Below are 19,069 nucleotides of genomic sequence, written 5' to 3'. Positions count from 1 at the left end.
AAAACTACAAGCTAAAAGCTTGTGTGTTCTTCAGACACATGAGCTGAGTAATTTTCCATTAGAAACCAAGATGGACCTGATATTTGAGGAGAAATGCTATTTTAGATTCTAAACCAATGTCTTTATGTCAGTATGCATAGAACTATGTGCTTTTCCTTTGTTGGGAAGGTCCCTGCTAAACCCCTTCTCCTTCCCTTTTGTTCATATGCATGCATTACTTTGCTGACCTAATGAGCTGTGGTGAACAGGTTAATTTACTTCACTAGTGGTTATATCCATAACCGATCCGTTCCAAGTTAATAGTATGCTTTACTCTACAAAGGTAAGTACCACTTCTAACAACAAAGACATCAGAGAGATTTATGCCTAGGCTTTGTGCAAAAAACCTCTCCTGATTGATTGTAGACCAATTCCAGATTTGTATGGAGTCATTACTTGGCTCATTACTCAACACAGCATATTAGCTGAACCCTAACTGAAAAATGACCACTCCTATTGCTTCACATAAGTGCCCATAAACCCACTGAGAGTGTTTTATGGTGGTGTAAGGTTTTATGTGCCTCATGCTGGCCTTGTAATGCAGTTTTGTGGCACTTCCTGCAGCACATCCAACACACACAACAAACAGAGCTTATAATGTGGCCTTTGTGCAATTAAATGTGTTTGAAAGTAGGTGACAACTCAGTGAGAGGTTAAAAATAATCTAGTTTCAAAACTTAATCCTTTATTTGTGCTTTTATTTTTTTAATTTCTTTGAATATTTTGTCCTGCTTGCAACTTCTCACACTCTCATTCCTGCTTTTCTTTTCACTACTGCAGAATCTCTTCCATTATGTGACCGATATCCAGAATAATGGTGTGGTAAAGATCCCAGATGCCAAAGGAGATGATGCATGGAAAGTTTACTTTGAGGAGACTCCCCAAGAAATAGTGGATGAGTTTGCCATGCGCTATGGAGTGGAGTCCATCTACCAGGCCATGACGTATGTTCCTCTATTGTCTTAACGGGATCCATTGTGTTTTTGTTCATTGTTGGGCAGCTATTTTCATGTATTAAGCTCTCCTGGCTGTTAATCTCTCATTTGTTCATTTGTCATTTGCAGCCACTTTGCCTGCTTGTCCTCCAAGTACATGTGCCCTGGTGTACCTGCAGTGATGAGCACCCTGCTGGCTAACATCAATGCCTACTATGCTCACACCACCCAGGCAACCAACAATGTGTCTGCATCTGACCGCTTTGCTGCTTCCAATTTTGGAGTGAGTCACAGTCTAATATTTACCACAATCTATAGATAACATAAGGTTGACATCAATATCAGTTTGCTTAAATGGCTCATAATATTCTGGTTTCTGTATGCACAGACTCTGAATCTAAAAGTTTCTGGATGGTAGATCTTCAGGACCAAACTTGGGCACCTCTGACTTAAAGTTTAGAACTATTGTAAGGGATTACTTTTTAATTAATGTGGGAAAACAGAGACCAACATTTTGCAGCAGGATCAGATTTTGACACAATACCAGTTTGTTTATAACCAGATCTCGCACCCAGGACTGCACTCCAGTCTTCTGTTTAGATCCATCTCCCCTCTTCTCCTTTTTCCAACCTTTTCCTTCTTCGCTAGATTTCACTATGTTTATTTAAGCAAAATAAAAAACCGAACAGCATCAGGTTGCAGTAACAGCACTGTGAGAACCGATGTTCAGTCAGCAGGTTTATTCTCTATTTTTTTTTTTTAATATTTACCAGAAACTACAATACTACTAATTCAGTTTTCTTTTTTTTTTTTTCTTTTTTTTTTTTTATGGTAAATCTACTTTTGTACACCAAGCAGGAAAGATGTCGCTTTATTTTTAACTTTATAAAATTTGTCATGTGTTTTCACACCCACAGAAAGAGCGATTTGTTAAACTACTCGATCAGTTGCACAACTCTCTGAGGATCGACCTGTCCATGTACCGAGTAAGACTTCTCTTCACCTCACTGTGCACACTCAAATTATATTGATGTATCTAATGTAACTTCTGTCAGTTTTTTTCTTTGTTCTTATACATATCCCTTTATGAAATATACTAAAATCAATGGCCATGGATGTGTTAATTAGAGTTCCAGACAAACGCTCCACTCCCAGACAGAAAGATGAGAGCAGTGCTGGCAGTAAAAATGACGGGATCATGATGGAACTTGTCCATAAACACACTGGATAAAGGTAGATGTAAAGTGTTGTGGCTAACTGGGAATACACTTTCTCTTCTAACTGCAGAACAACTTCCCAGCCAGCAGTCCTGAACGGTTGCAGGATCTCAAGTCCACAGTGGACCTCCTCACCAGTATCACCTTCTTCAGAATGAAGGTGCAATTTCTTCCTTTTTCCACAAGTTTTTTAAGGTTCTTTTTTTTTTTGCATTTTATTTCTACTCCGCCTTAAAAATGAGACTGACATTTAGCTCAGTGCTTCATACAGATAACGCATCAATCTTAATTATTTTCTCAAAGAAAAACAAAGAAGAAAAAAAAATTTTTATACTTAAATTAGCACTAAAATTTATGATAAATTATCTGTGTTGTCATGACGATGGTGTGGACAGTTCCGACATGCCGTCTGTGTTTCTCTGTCTGTTTGCGTGCTCAGGTCCAAGAGCTTCAGTCTCCACCCAGAGCCAGTCAGGTAGTGAAAGACTGTGTCAAAGCCTGCCTCAACTCCACTTACGAGTACATCTTTAATAACTGCCACGAGCTCTACAGTCGCGAGTATCAGACAGACCCGGTAAGAAATGACAGCACAGAGCACAAGTGGACACACGTATGTCTATTTTTTTCATGTAATATAGACGTTTTAATGTGTTTATTCAGCATTATTATAAGGATGGACAAACTAGAAATGAGCCCTGTAAAACAAAGTATGCATAATTGTTATTGCATTAAAATAGACAAAAGCTAACACAGTATTATGTATTGTTAGGATGAAGCACATAAATAATGAATGAGGTTTTTACAGACCATAATATACACTGAAATATAGCAAAGTATTTTAAAAGTAAAATTTAGAACTTGAAGGGAGATTTATGTGATTATTCAAAATCATTTAAAAGTTCACCAGGGGTGTTTCCTTCACCCCACAGAGCGGAATATTGGCTCCTGTTTGTGTAAAGTGTAGCTTTGTATTTGATGTGTTAAACACACAGGGACTGTTCTCTGTGTGTGTATTTGTGATGAGTTCCCATTATCTTCCCAGTATGGGCAGGTCAGGCTCCTTCATCCATCACTCCCGCAGCAGATTTTAACAAGGATTTCTAAAACTTGCTTGGAGCCTTCATTAATGCACCAACCCCTTCAGACCCCCCTGTGAATCCCAAATAAGCATTTTTCCCTTTGAATAAAACATTTCATCCTGAGGGACGCAGTAAAATTTTGTAGAAATCTCTGCAAGATTATTCTTCACTCTGCAACCCCTGCGGCATTTTTTCTTTCTTACAGCACATCTCCAACTATTTCAAAGAAGTTGACTAGACTGTTGACTTTCTGCGTCTTTAAACTGTGTGAGCTGTAAATGCTGAATATGTATGAGTTTTGAATTAGCATCATTTCTCTCCAAAACACCCGTCTGTTAGTAAAACTTATGTTGATATTGCATATTGGGACATTGTGTAAAACGTAAAAAAAAACAAAACTAAAGTGATTTGCAAATCATTTGAATCTATATTTAATTTAAAACACTACAAATAAATAAATATAAATACTTACTTATTTTGAATTTGGTGCCTGTAACACCTTCCAAAAAAGCTGGGAAAGGTGCAACTAAATACTGGGAAAGATTGGGAATGCTCCGAAAAACACCTGTTTGGAACATTCCACATATGACCATGTTTATTGCAAGTAAGTGAGTGTCATGAATTGGGTATAATAGGAGCGTCCCCTAAAGGCTGAGTCGTTCACAGGCTAGGATGGGGCGAGGTTCACCGCTTTAACTATTACGTAAGCAAATAGTCTTAACAGTTCAAAAGCAACATTTCTCAACGTGCATCTGCAAATAATGTAGGGATTTTGTTATCTACAATAAATAATAGATTCCAGTCAGTTTCCCAATGATGGGATTTCATTTTCCAGGCTGCCTGCTGACCTTGAACCATTGACTAAATTGGTTCCTGCTATCAAGAGACAACTGGAATGCTCTCAGCTGTGTTAGCAAGCACTTTGTCAGTGTTAAGCAGCAAACTAACCAATAAAAAGTTAAGTTTCTGTCAGTGTAAATGCGACTGAAATGAAGTTGGTTGGATATTTGACGATTTCAGCCTTCACCGCATTGTAAATGTAAGACATGGGGACAAAATGTTTCAGTGTTAAAGGAAACTTACTTTTTTTCTCTTCAATATGTCAATAAACAGTCATAAAATAGCAGTGTTTTCTAACAGTCATTGTGACTTTAACTCCTAAATATAACACATACATCCCTAATTTTTATTTTTACACTACGTTTGCGTTATCAGTGTCTTCTGGGTTTTTTTTTTTGTTTGTTTGTTCATTTTGTTTTTAACCTTCCTTTGACATGATGAGGGAATACTTTATTTGGGGCACTTCTCACAGCATGAGGTGTAATACCCAACTTGCCACAAAAAATAAATAAACCTTGATGACTTGCAAGCTTTTAATTCCACCCCTCTGAAACTGACTAGGCTATTGTAAATATTGTGGTCAACTAATTCTGGGAGCAAAATCTCCTTCACTTCGCCGTTTTGGAGCTTTGTGAAACCGGGGTTTTTGAAAAATCATGCAGGTTTGTGCTCCAACAAGCACATTTATTCTTTTTTTAACTATCAATATCTGGCATGACTGCATAAGTGCTGAACTGGCTCTGATGGTGTGAAATTTGCTTATGTCACCCATGTTGAAAAATAATTAATAGTAAATTGATAGTCACTAAATAATGGCAGCTAGCTTTAGCCATGCACACAACATGGCGGCATTAAAAAGAAAAAGTGAGAACAGTCATCAGATCAACAACACCTAGAAATTGCACCGGCTTCTCTGGGTCCAAGCTCATTTCAGACGGACTGACGCAACATTTCAGAATGTTTTTGGATGTCATGGACATTGATTACTGAAAGTCAAAGAGAAAAAGGACTATTCAGATTGTTATCAGCACAAAGGTGAAAAGCCAGGATCTGTGATGGGGGTGTGTTAGTGCCTATGATGTTGCATCCAAGCAACATCTGTGTCTGAAAAACAGTGCCAAGCCACATTTTGCACGTGTTACAACAACGTGGCTTTGTAGTAAAAGAGTACTGGTACCAGACTGGCTTGCCTGCAGTCCAATCCTGTCTCCCATTGAAAATGTGTACCATATTATAAAGTGAAAAACACAACAATGGAGACCCCAGAGAGTTGAGCAATTGAAGCAAGAACTGGAAAGGTAGTTTCAACAGTTAATGTGCTCAGTTCCTAAATGCTTTTTAAGTGTTAAAAGAAAAGATGATGTAACACAGTGGTAACATTAAAAATGTGTTGAGTTTCCTTGTGACTGTAGGTTTGTCTTTCCAGGCCAAACAGGGTGCTGTGCCTCCAGAGGAACAAGGACCCAGCATTAAGAATCTGGACTTTTGGTCCAAACTAATCACACTTATTGTCTCCATCATCGAGGAGGACAAGAACTCTTACACTCCTTGCCTAAATCAGTATGTATCCCTACTTCCATCAAGTCTTTCATGTTTAGTTTTCCTCAAACCTTTCTAACCAAACAGAATTCCTTTTTGTTAACCGTAGATTAATACAGCATAATTACTGTCTTCTGAACAAAAAGTCAAAGTAAAGTGAGGAAAATTTCACACTTACAAAATTACACCACAGGACCACAGTTAGACTAAAAATAAACAGATGCCACATTGGAAACAAGCATAGGTTAAACAATTCATTTATACTTACAAAAGTCATTTAAGATAATTTAATTGCTGAGATTTATATACAATATCCTTCTCCATCAAGATTTCCCCAGGAGCTTAATGTGGGTAAAATCAGTGCTGAAGTGATGTGGAACCTGTTTGCTCAGGATATGAAGTATGCAATGGAAGGTGAGTCATTTTGTGTCATAACTGACAAGCTGTTCATGTTAACAACTTGAAGTGTGCATCCTCACTGGTCTAATGATTTGATTACGGTCATCTTTATAACAATTTGCTGACAAATTTGTTCAATGATGGATCACTTTGTTTTTTGCAATTTCAATTTTATTTATTACTGCACATTGTTAATTTTTTCATCAGTGAAAACAAGGAGTAGGATAACTAATCTCTACCTTTTTTAATTGTACTTATTTCAGAAATCAGTTTGAATGTCTTGAATATGTGAACATGTAAACATTTATGTTGTTTTCAACTTGAAGACTTTATTATTTTACCGGTGGAAAATCAAGAAACATCATTACTATTAATTGTAATTTTTTGTTGCTTCATCGAGGCAAAATCATCCTTGTCTGCACTGCAATGCATCGTAGATACAATTAATTAAAATTAGCACCGTTTTTAAAAACCTTCCAGCTACTCAGGCATTTTTTCACTAATAGCCATGTGAAATAGCAAAAGACAGTATGGTTATTTTATACTGGCTTTATGGAGATTTCTCCTAATTTAATTATTCCTGTTTAATTCTTAAGTTCTTAGATAAAAATATTTCAGGGAAAAATGCCCAATGAAGTTGTAAAACACACAATCTTAATTCACGCACTCCAATATTTTTTTAAAAATCTCCTTTAAGTGAGGAATGTATTTTTAAATGCCAATATAAGTTTTCACTAAAGAACATGTGCCAAGCATTACCCATTCCTTTTGAAAGCATGAAAAAAACATTCTGAATTCTGAATAAAAATGAAATACAAAAAGCAACTTCATGCTTAAAATCACCATTATAGTCCAGACACCTGACATCTATGATAATTACATGCAGAAAATGGAAACCTAAAAATTCTTCATGAATTTAATGCTCTTTCTTCATGTTTGTCAGAACATGAAAAAAACCGCTTGTGCAAGAGCGCAGATTATATGAACCTGCACTTCAAGGTGAAGTGGCTGTACAATGAGTACTGCAAAGACCTGCCCTTCTTTAAGAGCAGAGTGCCTGAATATCCTGCGTGAGTACTTTCTTGTTTTATAAAGTTGCAAATGTACATCTGGATAACACAAAAAATTAAAAATTTAATAAAAATATCTAAAATAGTTTGGAATTGTAGTTCATGAATATAGATTTTGTTACTCTCAACAGGTGGTTTGAGCCATTTGTCATCCAGTGGCTGGACGAAAACGAAGAAGTCTCTCGTGACTTCCTGCATGGTGCTTTGGAAAGAGACAAAAAGGATGGGGTAAAAATTTCCAGCTTTTTTTTCCTTATCTCACCCTCAGTCCTCTGGAAATGCTGAGTCGCTGTTGTCATTCAGGCAGGATTACTGTAATCCATCCTTTGTACCCCCTCTGTCACGCTCACAGTTATCATCCAAAGTTTCATGTTCTCCCCCTGATCATCTCCCACACTCACACTACTTCTCCTGTCTGCTTCTAATGCAAAAGCATTGGACACACTGCAGCAGAACACGTGTGTTTTGCTTAAAACAGACACACCTGAGCTTACAGAAGAAGTTAAACGTGTTACAGCAGGATACTGGGATTTAATGGTCTTATTAGAGAGTTTTTATTCAGGAAAGTTGTCCTTGCCTTATTACTCACAATCCCTTGAGTTGCACCAACAGACCCACCTCTTCCCAATTAGGGATCAGGTGCTAACCAGCAGCCAATTACTGGGAGACAGACAGAGGCCCCCCCATCTAATACTGAGATCTCCCACTCTGGACATGCAGTGACAGACATCAAAGGTCCAGTTTAATATAGCGCTTAATGGTCTGTCTGCGTGGTCTTAGTTAGGATAAGGCCATATGTTGCTCACCTCTATTGAATCTCAGCCTCTCACCTGCTACCAGATCTCATCTGTCTCTGTTTTAAACCTTTCTCACAGTTTATCTCTTTATTTTTTGCAAGATTTTAATATCCTTCCACATGTTTTCTGCTCTGCAGTTCCAGGTCACATCTGAACATGCGCTCTTCTCCTGTTCAGTGGTGGATGTGTTTTCCCAGCTCAACCAGAGCTTTGAGATCATCAGGAAGTTAGAGTGTCCAGATCCACAGATTGTAGGACACTACATGAAGCGATTTGCCAAGGTAGGTTTAATGAAGTACTAGTAATTAGATCACTCATAAAATCCAGGCACAACTAAGAGATCTTCATGTGTTCTCCTCCCCAGACTATCAGCAATGTACTTCTGTCCTATGCTGATATCATATCCAGGTTGTTTGCCAACTATGTCACCATGGACAAAGTGGTAAGTGGGGTGGTGAACAGTTGTATGTGCTGATTTACTAGTTAGCTGCATCTGAGTTAAACAGTCTTTATGTACATAAATAGATCTGTCTGGCATGAAAGAAATGAGTACTTCTGATGTGAATGTGTTTTCTTATTCTCAGCCCTGCATCCTCATTAACAACATCCAACAGCTGAGGGTTCAGTTGGAGAAGATGTTTGAAGCCATGGGTGGGAAAGATGTGAGTTATTCCGCTCCTGATTATCCTGATTAAGTCAGTATTTTTCACTGACCTAGGTGGGCTCAGTCACTTTGGTACATTTCTACTCACAAGAGTAGTATTTTTCATTGCATTGATCAAATTGCCAATGCTTGTGGACATGTAGCATTTGCTTCATACAATTACCTGAGATTTGAATTTTATTTTATTCGCTTTGGTCGTACCAGTCAGAATTATGTAAGGGATAATGCCCTCCAAGGTGTCCATTATCATGAATTAATGGACAGCGCAGAGGCATAAACCGTCTGACGCGATTATGGACACCTCAGAGGGTATTATCCCGCTTATACCATGGTCACTCATAAAGGAGATGATATAAGATCAATTACTAATGTTGTTTTTACTGTTAGAATAATGTTTTTAACAAGAAGCGGCTGAGCGGACTATTTAATGTCTCTTGTTGTGGCGTTGCCAAGATAACCGCCATTGGCAGCACCTGCAGCTCCTTCGGCAGCAGATACTATTGCAACAAATCCCTGATGATGGTGAAATATGATAGTGTTGCAGGATGTGTGTGACTGTGTGGTCCGGAGAGCTCAGTGTGTATGAACGTGAGTGAGTGTGTGCGCATGGCGCGCTGTCAGGTGGTCGAGCCTGAAAGATAAGAGTGTTGAACGTAAGTGCTGCCCCCTCCTTTTAACGGATTCCAATGAAAATAGGGTGATTTTCTGAAAATGCATCTGTCTCCACAATATGAAGGAAATTGGGGAGGACGTGCAATGGTTGGTTTCTATAACAGCATATGAAAAATTCGGCCGTGGAAAAATCTAAATGCGAACAGCACAGACATTTTTAATTCTTGAAGATCGCTGTGAAATTGGCGTAACCGCTGGAGCATTAATGCAGAGAAACACGCACGGTCTGCTGCACCGCTGCAGGGTGACGTCAGAGTTGCTCTGTCCCTCTTTGAGAGATCTGGAGCTTCATCACAAACTAACTATTTAAATATTTTTTTAATATGGTTGAAACATTATGATAGATATTTTATCTGCAGTGATTGATTTCAACTAACAATCTCGGTAGAACATAAACATAATGCAGTACTGAGATGGGGAGGGATCGGGAGACTTTTTCTTTTCTCCCTTTTCTACCCTGGTTATTGTTCAACCAATGGTCTAATTTAACCTGAAAAAATAGAATAACTTAAAAGCTGGCAGATAAGATACATTCATTAGTAACCATGGGCAGCTTTTTGACATAGTCCTCGATATTCTTTCAGCTTTCTGTTTTGCCCATTTGTCGCCAACATTTCTGTTGCCACGGTTACCAACTGGCGTTCGAGCCAACATCATGATTTAGTATTATTGGGCTATTTGACAGAACGTTTTTTTTAACTGGTGTCCTATATCATTTTTTAACGGACACCCTGCAACCAATCAGAATTGAGGATTCACCCAGACCATGGTATAACATATCAGTCATTTTATTACTTGAAGCACAAAAGTTACTAAAATGTCCCACAGAGGGTGGATCCGCCATCAATGACATACATTCCTTTCTGCATTACAAGAGATGATTATGTACTTTTACAGTAATATATTGTGTGAAGTTGTGCACAACTCCACCCAAACACTGACACTTCAAGTTTATTCTATAGAAGTAACCAAAGTGGTGTCTTTTTTGTTTGTTTGGTTTTTACATCATTGGTATTTAGGTCATGTCTCCAAGATCTGCCTGTTTGAAAACATGACTAAGCCGTTTTAGTACCTTGATAGTACTCAGTGGTAAAGGTCTTTTCATTTAAATGCTTTGACAGTTTCATTGACATATTTACTTTCTTTTGTGGAATGAACTATCCAGTTTCAGCAAGTAGCTCACTTTCCGTCCAATAGCCTCTGCAGTTTGTACTATTTGTTTGGAGAAATACACCACCTGTTGTGCAAATGTTAAGTCTGTTGCGAGAAATGTACCAAAGTCACTGAGAAAGTTGTAGCATGATTTTAAGACAAAGCCTGAAAAGAGTCTTCACTGGGATGTAAAGAGCTTTTCTTTCAGTCACACCATATTAAAATCAACAATGGTGTCACTCAGCAGGAAGGGAGGTAATGAATATGACATTTGATTAATAGGATGTCCTTCAGGTGCAAAGAGTGCACTTTATTTAACTTTTAATGTGTTTTTATTATATTTATTCATTTATTAAGCTTGCCTTTATCAATTAATTGTTTTGTGGCTTTTCCCAAACTTCTGAACTGCAATTCCTCTTCAGCTGTCTACTCCAAACTATTTTACAGTATGATATTTTTCTATTTGACCACAGATTTCTGGGACAGTGTTTTTAATATAAATCTGTGTGTGTGAATGTTTGCCGTATAGCTGTGTGTGGAGGCCAGTGATATCCTAAAAGATCTCCAGGTTAAGCTCAACAATGTCATGGATGATCTGAGCAGAGTGTTTGCTGTCAGGTAGAGACTTACTCACATATACCGGTATTCGTTCATAGATACAATACTGCAAACTGCATCTGTGCAGTGCAGAAATGATGAAAAGCTTCATTTTCTCCTGTAGTTTCCAGCCTCATATTGAGGAGAATGTGAAGCAGATGGGAGACATCTTGGCTCAAGTGAAGGGAACATCTAATGTAGGAAATGCCAGCAGTGTGGCCCAAGATGCTGACAATGTTCTGCAGCCAATCATGGAGTTCCTGGACAGCAAGTAAGGCAATACGGCATTTTAATTTAAAGCAGAAGAGTCAGAGCCAGCAATCCACACGCAGTAACTTTGACATTCTGAGACAAACATTAACTTGATTTTACATCTGGATTGTGTCACGCCACAGTCATTATACAGAATTCAAGCTGCTTGGAAAAAAATATGAATCGCTCATAAATGAATAAAGTACAAATCTGAGTCATTGTGCTTTTCTCATGACTGATTTCTTTTTGGTCATATCTCTCTTCTTTCTTGTGTCCCCTTTCTTCTATTAGCCTAACTCTGTTTGCTAAGATCTGTGAGAAGACTGTGCTGAAACGTGTGTTAAAGGAGCTGTGGAAGCTGGTGATGAACACCATGGAGAAGACCATCGTCCTGCCACCTCTAACAGACCAAACGGTGAGAACATGCACAAGTATCCGCGCACAAAGTCATGCAGATGGATAACAATACAAACATCAGTCTATAAATTATTATAGACTGTGCAAAGACTGATAACTAATGATATAGATAGATGTACACACACATAATAATACAATGTCTTCCGGCAAGCTTTTTATTTATTATAAAATTAGTGTAAATGCTTCATAGGTGGAAATTCTTTTTGTTTGGATTGTAACCACAGTATCGAGCAGACAGCAGAAAAATGATTTACAGACCGTGTAGCACATGTAAACCCACACATAAACAGACATGCTTACACACCTCTAATTGCTAAAGCAGCATCGAATGAAAAAGGAGCAGGAGGTGGAAAATGAGAAGCAAGAATTAAAGGAAGACATTTTCCTTGTTGGCCCTTATGTAATAGTTCAATCTGCTTTAACTTTGTGTCTACATGCCATTCAATTCTCCTCTCAACCCCTGAGCACCATATATTCAGCGTTGTTCTACATTGCCTCCATTCATTCAAACAATCAGGATCAAACCCTTTGAAAAGGGATTGCACCATATCATTCTCGCATCAGCTCATGGCTGCTCTCCAATATGTCAGCCAACTATTATTTTCAGAGATTCCTGTTTCTTATAACAGAGTGGCAAAGATTTATTGCCCAAAGGATCTGGCCCACTTTCAAAAAGTCTTATACATTATGGAAAGCAGCCTCTTTTTTTTCCCTTTCTTTTTCTTTTGATATACATGTTATTTTTGTTTGATTATCTAAAGAGCCTCATATCACTGATAATTAAGTATAATTCCTTATTAAGGACAGTACAATCCAATATTATAGCTACTCAGAAAGGTAGCCTTTGCATTTGACTTTATTGAAAAGGGGAAAAGACTTGAAAAAGATCAATGTAATTACACATTTGCCTCTGATAATTTCTTCATTTGATGATGAATTGAAAATCTAAAACACTTATTTGCTATAAAAGACAGATTTTACTGTAGTAAAGTAGCCAGGTTGTGGCTGCCAGCTCAGCTCTCTACCTGCATTCATGCATTTAGTCAAACTTTCAGACAGATGTCAATTGGGCCACATGACTCCAGCCCTGGGGCCAAAACTTTGTTTGTTTTTGATTGATGTGGGGCTCTTTGCAGCTTGACTGACCCTTCTCTCTGGTTGTTGTTGTGATTATTATTACAACCTGCTCCCACCGCTCTCCCTCCACAGATGATTGTAAGTACAGCGCTCCTGCGTGTCTGTCTGTCTGTCCACAGTGGTCAGTTCTCTGCTATATGTGGCTGCCCCTGTTCTTCCCCTGTTTTGTAATCCAAATCGCACCGCCACTTCTTCTTCCTCACTTTTCTGATCTGTCCCACCTCTTATCTCTCCTCCAACTCTGTCCCTCGTTTCAGGGGACAGAAGCATGGTGCATTCCTAACTCGTTTCAATAGGTTCCACCCCCTTCTTCAACAATCTTCACCAATCAGTGCCCCTTTTCTGCTGTCTCCTCTTCCTTAACACTCTCCTCAAACAGGAAGTGGTTCTCCTCTTTTGCGTCCAGTGTTGCCTTGTTTCTTCTCATGCATTTTGTCCTGTTATTGGGACTCTGGTGGGGTGACTCTGATCTCTCAGTGGCTTGGTATCCGGTGTCCTGACCCACCTCCAGTCCCTCTCTTTTGCCCCTTTTCCCCACACTGTTCCCACTTCTTCTACCTGTTTGAACTGTGTCCTGCCCTCCTACCTGTTACTGTGGGTTTGTTTGCTTGCATCTGATCTATTTCAACACTGCAGTTTTCTCTCAATATACTGTACAACACTGTACTGCACTGTGTGTCTCTGCAGGCCTGTTCTGTTGGTCGGTCCTGGTTTAGTTTCATGTTCTGTTGTAACAATGACTATCATGATTGTCTCATCAGTCCTGATGCATATAATATTACTCTTTTAAGAAGCTAATGGTTAGGATTGCTGTTGGTGCACCCAGTTTTTTGTATAAAAAATATCCATAAAGTCTGAAAGTTCTTTCAAATGTAGCAATATGTGGGTTTTTTTATTTGAAGCTTTACTTTTTAGTTTGATTGATAATTTTCTTTTATAATTTCAAGATATAACCACACAATCACTTTCGCTATCAGCTCTGAGCGTATTATATTCTGACCCATTTTGTAATTAACATGTCAAAGATGGCAAAAAATATTGTGCCAATTAGGATTTTGAATTTCTCCCTCTAATAACCTTAGGTTTTAATAACTGAACTAGCTTTTTTGTTTGCCATTTGTTTGGTTGTTTTTTTGTTTGTTTGTTTAGGCAAACAAAAAATGTGCAATAGTTATGGCTTTACCAAAAAGTTGTTGAAAGAAACAACTTAAAAGCACACTAAATGAGGAAAAGCAGCTAGCTTGGCTTATTGGAGAGTTGTCAATACATTTGCTGTCTTGTACCTCAAGAACTTGCAAGTTTTTTTGTTTGTTTGTTTTGGGGTATTTTTGTCATCTTCAGAGTTCAAATAAATATGCACTTTTTGTGTGTTTACACTGGGAAATTCTTGAATGTAGCAATAAAGCTAGCTTAGCCTCTATGCTAAGGTGTGCTAATGGTGAGTCCCATTTTTAATGGATAGACAAAAAGCATGTGTAACATGTAGCTCTAGTACTTCTAAAAATGGAACATTTATTGTTCAACTTAAAGTCATTAATTTTATTTCATTTCATTATTTAATGTCTTAAATGTTAAATGTTTAATTTACTTGAGTTACATTTGGATCCCTGCTGCTCTTTTTGCTTTGAATAGTTTGTTAAGCCAACTCTGAGCAACCAGTCAGACTACATAGTTCTACACTATTGTTGAAGTATTTCAACATCATGAAAGTAAAGGTGAACACAGACAAACCTCATACATCTCCTGCATTGGCATCAAGTTGTTCTCATCATGGCTCTAAGACATAAAATATACTATTGCTTCATAGAGGATAATAATTAACAGACTCAACTGCAGGATTTAATGTTTTATTAACATTTTACAAAGCAGCACATGTACTTTTGGCACACTGTCACCCATCCAGTGAGAGTGCATTCAGACAGCAGGGACTGGCCACTACTTCAAGTATTAACCACATGCTCTCTTTCCAGGGGAGGCTGAAGAGTGCTTCTCACAGTGATGTAAGGACTAAACACCTTTAGATCAATGTGTCTTGTCTTTTTCCTCAATGTCTTCTGTGTCTTTGTCTTTCAACCTCCCAATCAGACAAAACAATGGAAATATTTACCCTTTTCTCCACATTTAAACAGCATTAAATACAGTTTACATGGTATAAAAATCCTCTGTCAGACTGCACTCACATTTAACCACAGGTCATACACGAACATGCATGCAGACATGTATGACCTATATGCATCTGAAACCACATGAGCTGAACAGTTTTTTTTTTGAAGAACAATCAAAACTAATCTGTTGGCACGATGCAGAACATAATGTAAAGGTACAAGTATCTTGCACTGAGCTGAACTTCTAGTAAATACCTGCACACCTCACAGGGTTACTGTCTAGCTGCCGAGTGTGACTGTATGTGTTTGTTCTTCCGTACACAAAAGCATCTTACCTTACCACTCCGAGCTGAGCCACTTTCCCGTCTCTTCGTACTGTGAGTGTGTGTATTTGTGCAGCAGAGTGTGATGTTATGGAATGGATAAAACACAGATAAGTGTGATAGCGGCACTTGAAGGAAAAAGTATCGTGGCATCTGTGAAGCGGCTTAGAATGACTGTTTGAGTGTGTGTTTGTCAGAAACGTCGCTGTCCTCTGTGTGAGACTAAGCCGTATCGCGGTGGCCTGTTTTGTCATGATAATAATACTCCTCTCCCTCTGCTCATCTGCCTCTCACCTACCTCCTCCTCCGTTTCTGTCTCTTCCAGGGCACTCAGCTCATCTTTAATGCTGCCAAAGAGCTCGGCCAGCTTTCCAAGCTGAAGGTACAGCTTGTTTCTAAAGCATTTGCCATTATTCACCATGCTTCAAACCGAGATGCTGATCACTTCATACATTTTAAAAATAGCTTTTGAATGGAGAGATTTCATCATCTGTCTTTTCCCACTGTTATCCTCAGGAGCACATGGTTCGTGAGGAGGCCAAAGCACTAACACCCAAGCAGTGTGCTGTGATTGAGTTGGCCCTGGATACCATCAAGGTAGGAGTTATGCTCTCTTGTTCCTACAGTGTAATGGGTGCATATATGACATACAGAGCAAATAGTGGCTTACAACAGAAAACAGCAGCAGCAAACAACTTAAAATTGCTATATTTGTGGAATAAAATAAGAAATGAGTCCGAGTGCTTATTCCTTATGTGGAACCAAAGTTTTAGAAAAAAAAGAATATCTTCTGCACAGTCATAAAGTAGTTACATAATGTTTAAATAATTGTTATTTAAAACTCTGCTGGAGCTCCTGACTGAGACTGAATACCCTTTTTAATGGATTATCTGGGGTCTTCATTGAGATTTTGTAGATAGTAAAAGATTCAAGAAATTTATGTAACAAAGAGAGAACTGCAGTATAATCTCGCTGATGGAAACCTGTGGAATGGATGCATCTGAAAACAATTTTCTTATGACAGGTATTAAGCCTTCATATCACCAGTCATTCCCAAAAATAATAAATAATGAAAAAAGATTAACTTTTAAGTCTTCTATTTAGTGTCTGAGATGAAGGAGATAAAATAATTGGGGGGAAAAAAAGGAAAACAAGCTTAAATTGTCAGATTTCCAGGAATAACACTTAAATATTATAAATGCATTACCAAATGTATGCATTTAAGAAAAACAATTTTTAGAAACATAAAATTTTAGTTTTGTCAAGGAACAAAATTAATTCACACCCAAACTGTGTGTATTATGCCTGCAGTTGTTAACTCATCAGAAATACAAGTATTAACTTATTTGCCTTAAAATGCTTATGAGCTTAAGTGATGTCCCATAAGCTTTTATATGATGTCAGTCCAGTTATAACAGCTTCAAACCTTTCCACAAGGTTTCACAGTGTGTTCATGGGGATTTTTGACCATTCTTCCAGCAGCACATTTGCAGGGTGGCCAGCTCCGGTCCTGAAGCATTCAAAATTAATTTCACTGGAACTAATGGTCCAAGCCCAGCTCCTGAAAAACAACCCCACAGCAGAATCCCCCTCAATCAAACTTCACACATGGCACAATGCAGTCAAATAGGTACCGTTGTCCTGGCAACCACCATGCCCAGACTGGTCTACCAGATTTTCATATGGAAAAGCATGATTTGTCACTCCAGAGAACATGCTTCCACTGCTCTAGAGTCCAGTGGTGGTGGGTTTCACTCCACTGTATTTAAAACTTTGCATTGCACTTGGCCCGGATGCAGCAGCTCAGCCATGGAGACCCAATCACACATCTGTCTTGGCATTGTTGTTGAGCTAATCTGAGGACCACATGAAGTTTGGAGGTCTGAAGCAATTGAAAGTGTGTGACGTCTGTGCACTATGAACCTCAGCATCCACTGACCTCGCTCTGTGATTTTACATGACTACCACTTTGTGGCTGAGCTGCTGCTGTTCTCAGTTGCTTCAGCTTTGTTATAAAACAACTGACAGTTGACCGTGGAGTATTTATGAGCAAGGAAATATCACTGAGCTTGTTGCAGAGCATCCTATCACAGTACCATGGTGGAATTCACTGAGCTCCTGAGAGTGACCCATTCTGTCACAAATGTTTATAGAGGCAGCCTGCGAGGCTAGGTCATTGATTTTATACACCTGCGGCCTTGGAAGTGATCAAAACAGCTGAATTAAATTATTTGGATGGGCAAGTGAATACATTTGGCAATATAGTGTACATGGATTTAGGTTTTCATCATCATAAGCATGCATGAATTTGCCAAGTCAGAGGAATTCTCAACATATGAAATTATTTTATTTTATTTTATTTTTTATTTATTTTATTTTTATTTTAAATGTAAAATGTACATTTTTTTTTAAAAAAACACCAAAAATAAGCTGCTTGTTGGGATATACATACATAAAATTGTAACTGACCTGTAAAATAAGGATGACTGATTGATTGAAATGGCAAATTTTACTCTGGTTTAATTTGAGAATGATCAAAAAGACAAAAATTAAAAGTGCTGTAGAGTGGTTTTACTCTGTCTTTTGGTTGCTCCTTGTTACAGACAGAGATTAAATCAGTTTTTCCTGTTTTATCTTTGATGTTGTGTATGACAGCAATACTTCCACGCTGGTGGTGTGGGACTGAAGAAGACCTTCCTTGAGAAGAGTCCTGACCTCCTGTCTCTCCACTATGCACTGTCCCTCTACACGCAGGCCACCGACAAACTCATCAAGACTTTTGTACAGTCACAGAATGCACAAGGTAAGTTAATACTTAACCATCCTCATATCAGCCCCTCTCTCTTTTTACTCCTTTAACTTTCCAGTGTCTTTATTTGCTTTAAGTGAGTTTTTTCCTTTTATGTTATTCTTTTGTGTATTTCTCTGATTTTTTCTCGGTGATACTAAGATTTTCCAAATGATGTGCTCCATGTCCTGTAAGTATGTCTTTCAGGTTATGGAGTCAAGATGTAAAAGTCAAGAATGTAAAAGCTGAACTTTTTTTTAGATTTCCCCTTAAAGCAAAGTCTCCTGGTACCCAAACTGTAGAAACACAGGCGATTCATTGTGTGATTGACAGCTACTTGCTGTAAAAAAAAAAAAAAGAATAGCCACCGCCTCCTTTCTCTTCACTCTTTCGATTGTGTGGCTGCGCCTCTGTCCCACCATCAGATAGCAACATAACAGCCGTCGTCTCTGTGGAAGCACTGATGCTGACACACCATCCCTGCGCACCCCTGGGAGGGATGCTATTTCAGTGGATGAATGTTTAAAATTTTTTACGGCAAAATGTCATGTGGCTTTTGAAGCATAAGAACGTTTTACAGCTATAGACCTGCTGGGAGTGTTGCATGTTGCAAGGCCTCCTTTTTTACAAAGCTGCTAAAAAAAAAAAAAAATAGTTAACTGAAATGCCACCACAGTTTCCCCAAACTACTGAGAAAATGTTCATGTTGGTCTGTATTTCTACTTTGTAATTCTTAAATTCACCCTCTGCCAACTTCATATTTCTACATGTCTCTCCTTTCTCTGTCTACTTCCTCCTCCTGCCCCGTCTGTGGGCCAGTGTTCGGCGGCAAGGGGGTGAGATTCACCTCTAGTGAAGATGTTTACCCAGAAAAGGGTATGTGGCACTCAGGCTCAGGCCCTGAGACATCCAGGAGTACTAGAAAGTCTCAAGATCAAAGCCCAGCTCCTTCCACCTTCCACCCCCCAACCTCCCATATGCATCCTGAACCCTTCCCCCCCGCCTGCTCGAACTCATCCCAACAGACAAATGCAATGCACAAACTAA

At 38.5% G+C, this 19,069-nt stretch overlaps 1 protein-coding gene across 1 annotated transcript in view; it reads left to right on the top strand.

Moving 5' to 3' along the window:
* The window catches only part of unc13a (unc-13 homolog A (C. elegans)), a gene marked incomplete at both ends in the record, with an annotated part of 50,900 nt that overhangs the window by 26,476 nt on the left and 5,355 nt on the right, over nt 1–19,069 (top strand). Inside the window, 19 exons of the mRNA XM_079245369.1 lie at nt 820–983; nt 1,104–1,257; nt 1,892–1,960; nt 2,262–2,351; nt 2,631–2,765; nt 5,537–5,670; nt 5,978–6,063; nt 6,992–7,118; nt 7,250–7,346; nt 8,053–8,196; nt 8,280–8,357; nt 8,500–8,577; nt 10,933–11,021; nt 11,125–11,271; nt 11,544–11,667; nt 14,777–14,806; nt 15,560–15,616; nt 15,751–15,831; nt 17,890–18,037. Coding sequence (XP_079101495.1) covers nt 820–983; nt 1,104–1,257; nt 1,892–1,960; nt 2,262–2,351; nt 2,631–2,765; nt 5,537–5,670; nt 5,978–6,063; nt 6,992–7,118; nt 7,250–7,346; nt 8,053–8,196; nt 8,280–8,357; nt 8,500–8,577; nt 10,933–11,021; nt 11,125–11,271; nt 11,544–11,667; nt 14,777–14,806; nt 15,560–15,616; nt 15,751–15,831; nt 17,890–18,037 — 2,032 coding nt within the window. The remainder of the gene's footprint in view (nt 1–819; nt 984–1,103; nt 1,258–1,891; nt 1,961–2,261; nt 2,352–2,630; nt 2,766–5,536; nt 5,671–5,977; nt 6,064–6,991; nt 7,119–7,249; nt 7,347–8,052; nt 8,197–8,279; nt 8,358–8,499; nt 8,578–10,932; nt 11,022–11,124; nt 11,272–11,543; nt 11,668–14,776; nt 14,807–15,559; nt 15,617–15,750; nt 15,832–17,889; nt 18,038–19,069) is intronic.

The sequence above is a fragment of the Telmatherina bonti genome, assembly GCF_933228915.1.
Source record: "Telmatherina bonti genome assembly, chromosome: 8".
NCBI lineage: Eukaryota > Metazoa > Chordata > Actinopteri > Atheriniformes > Telmatherinidae > Telmatherina > Telmatherina bonti.
The sequence above is the reverse complement of the archived record's forward strand: the minus strand, read 5'-3'. Positions and strand labels throughout refer to the sequence as shown.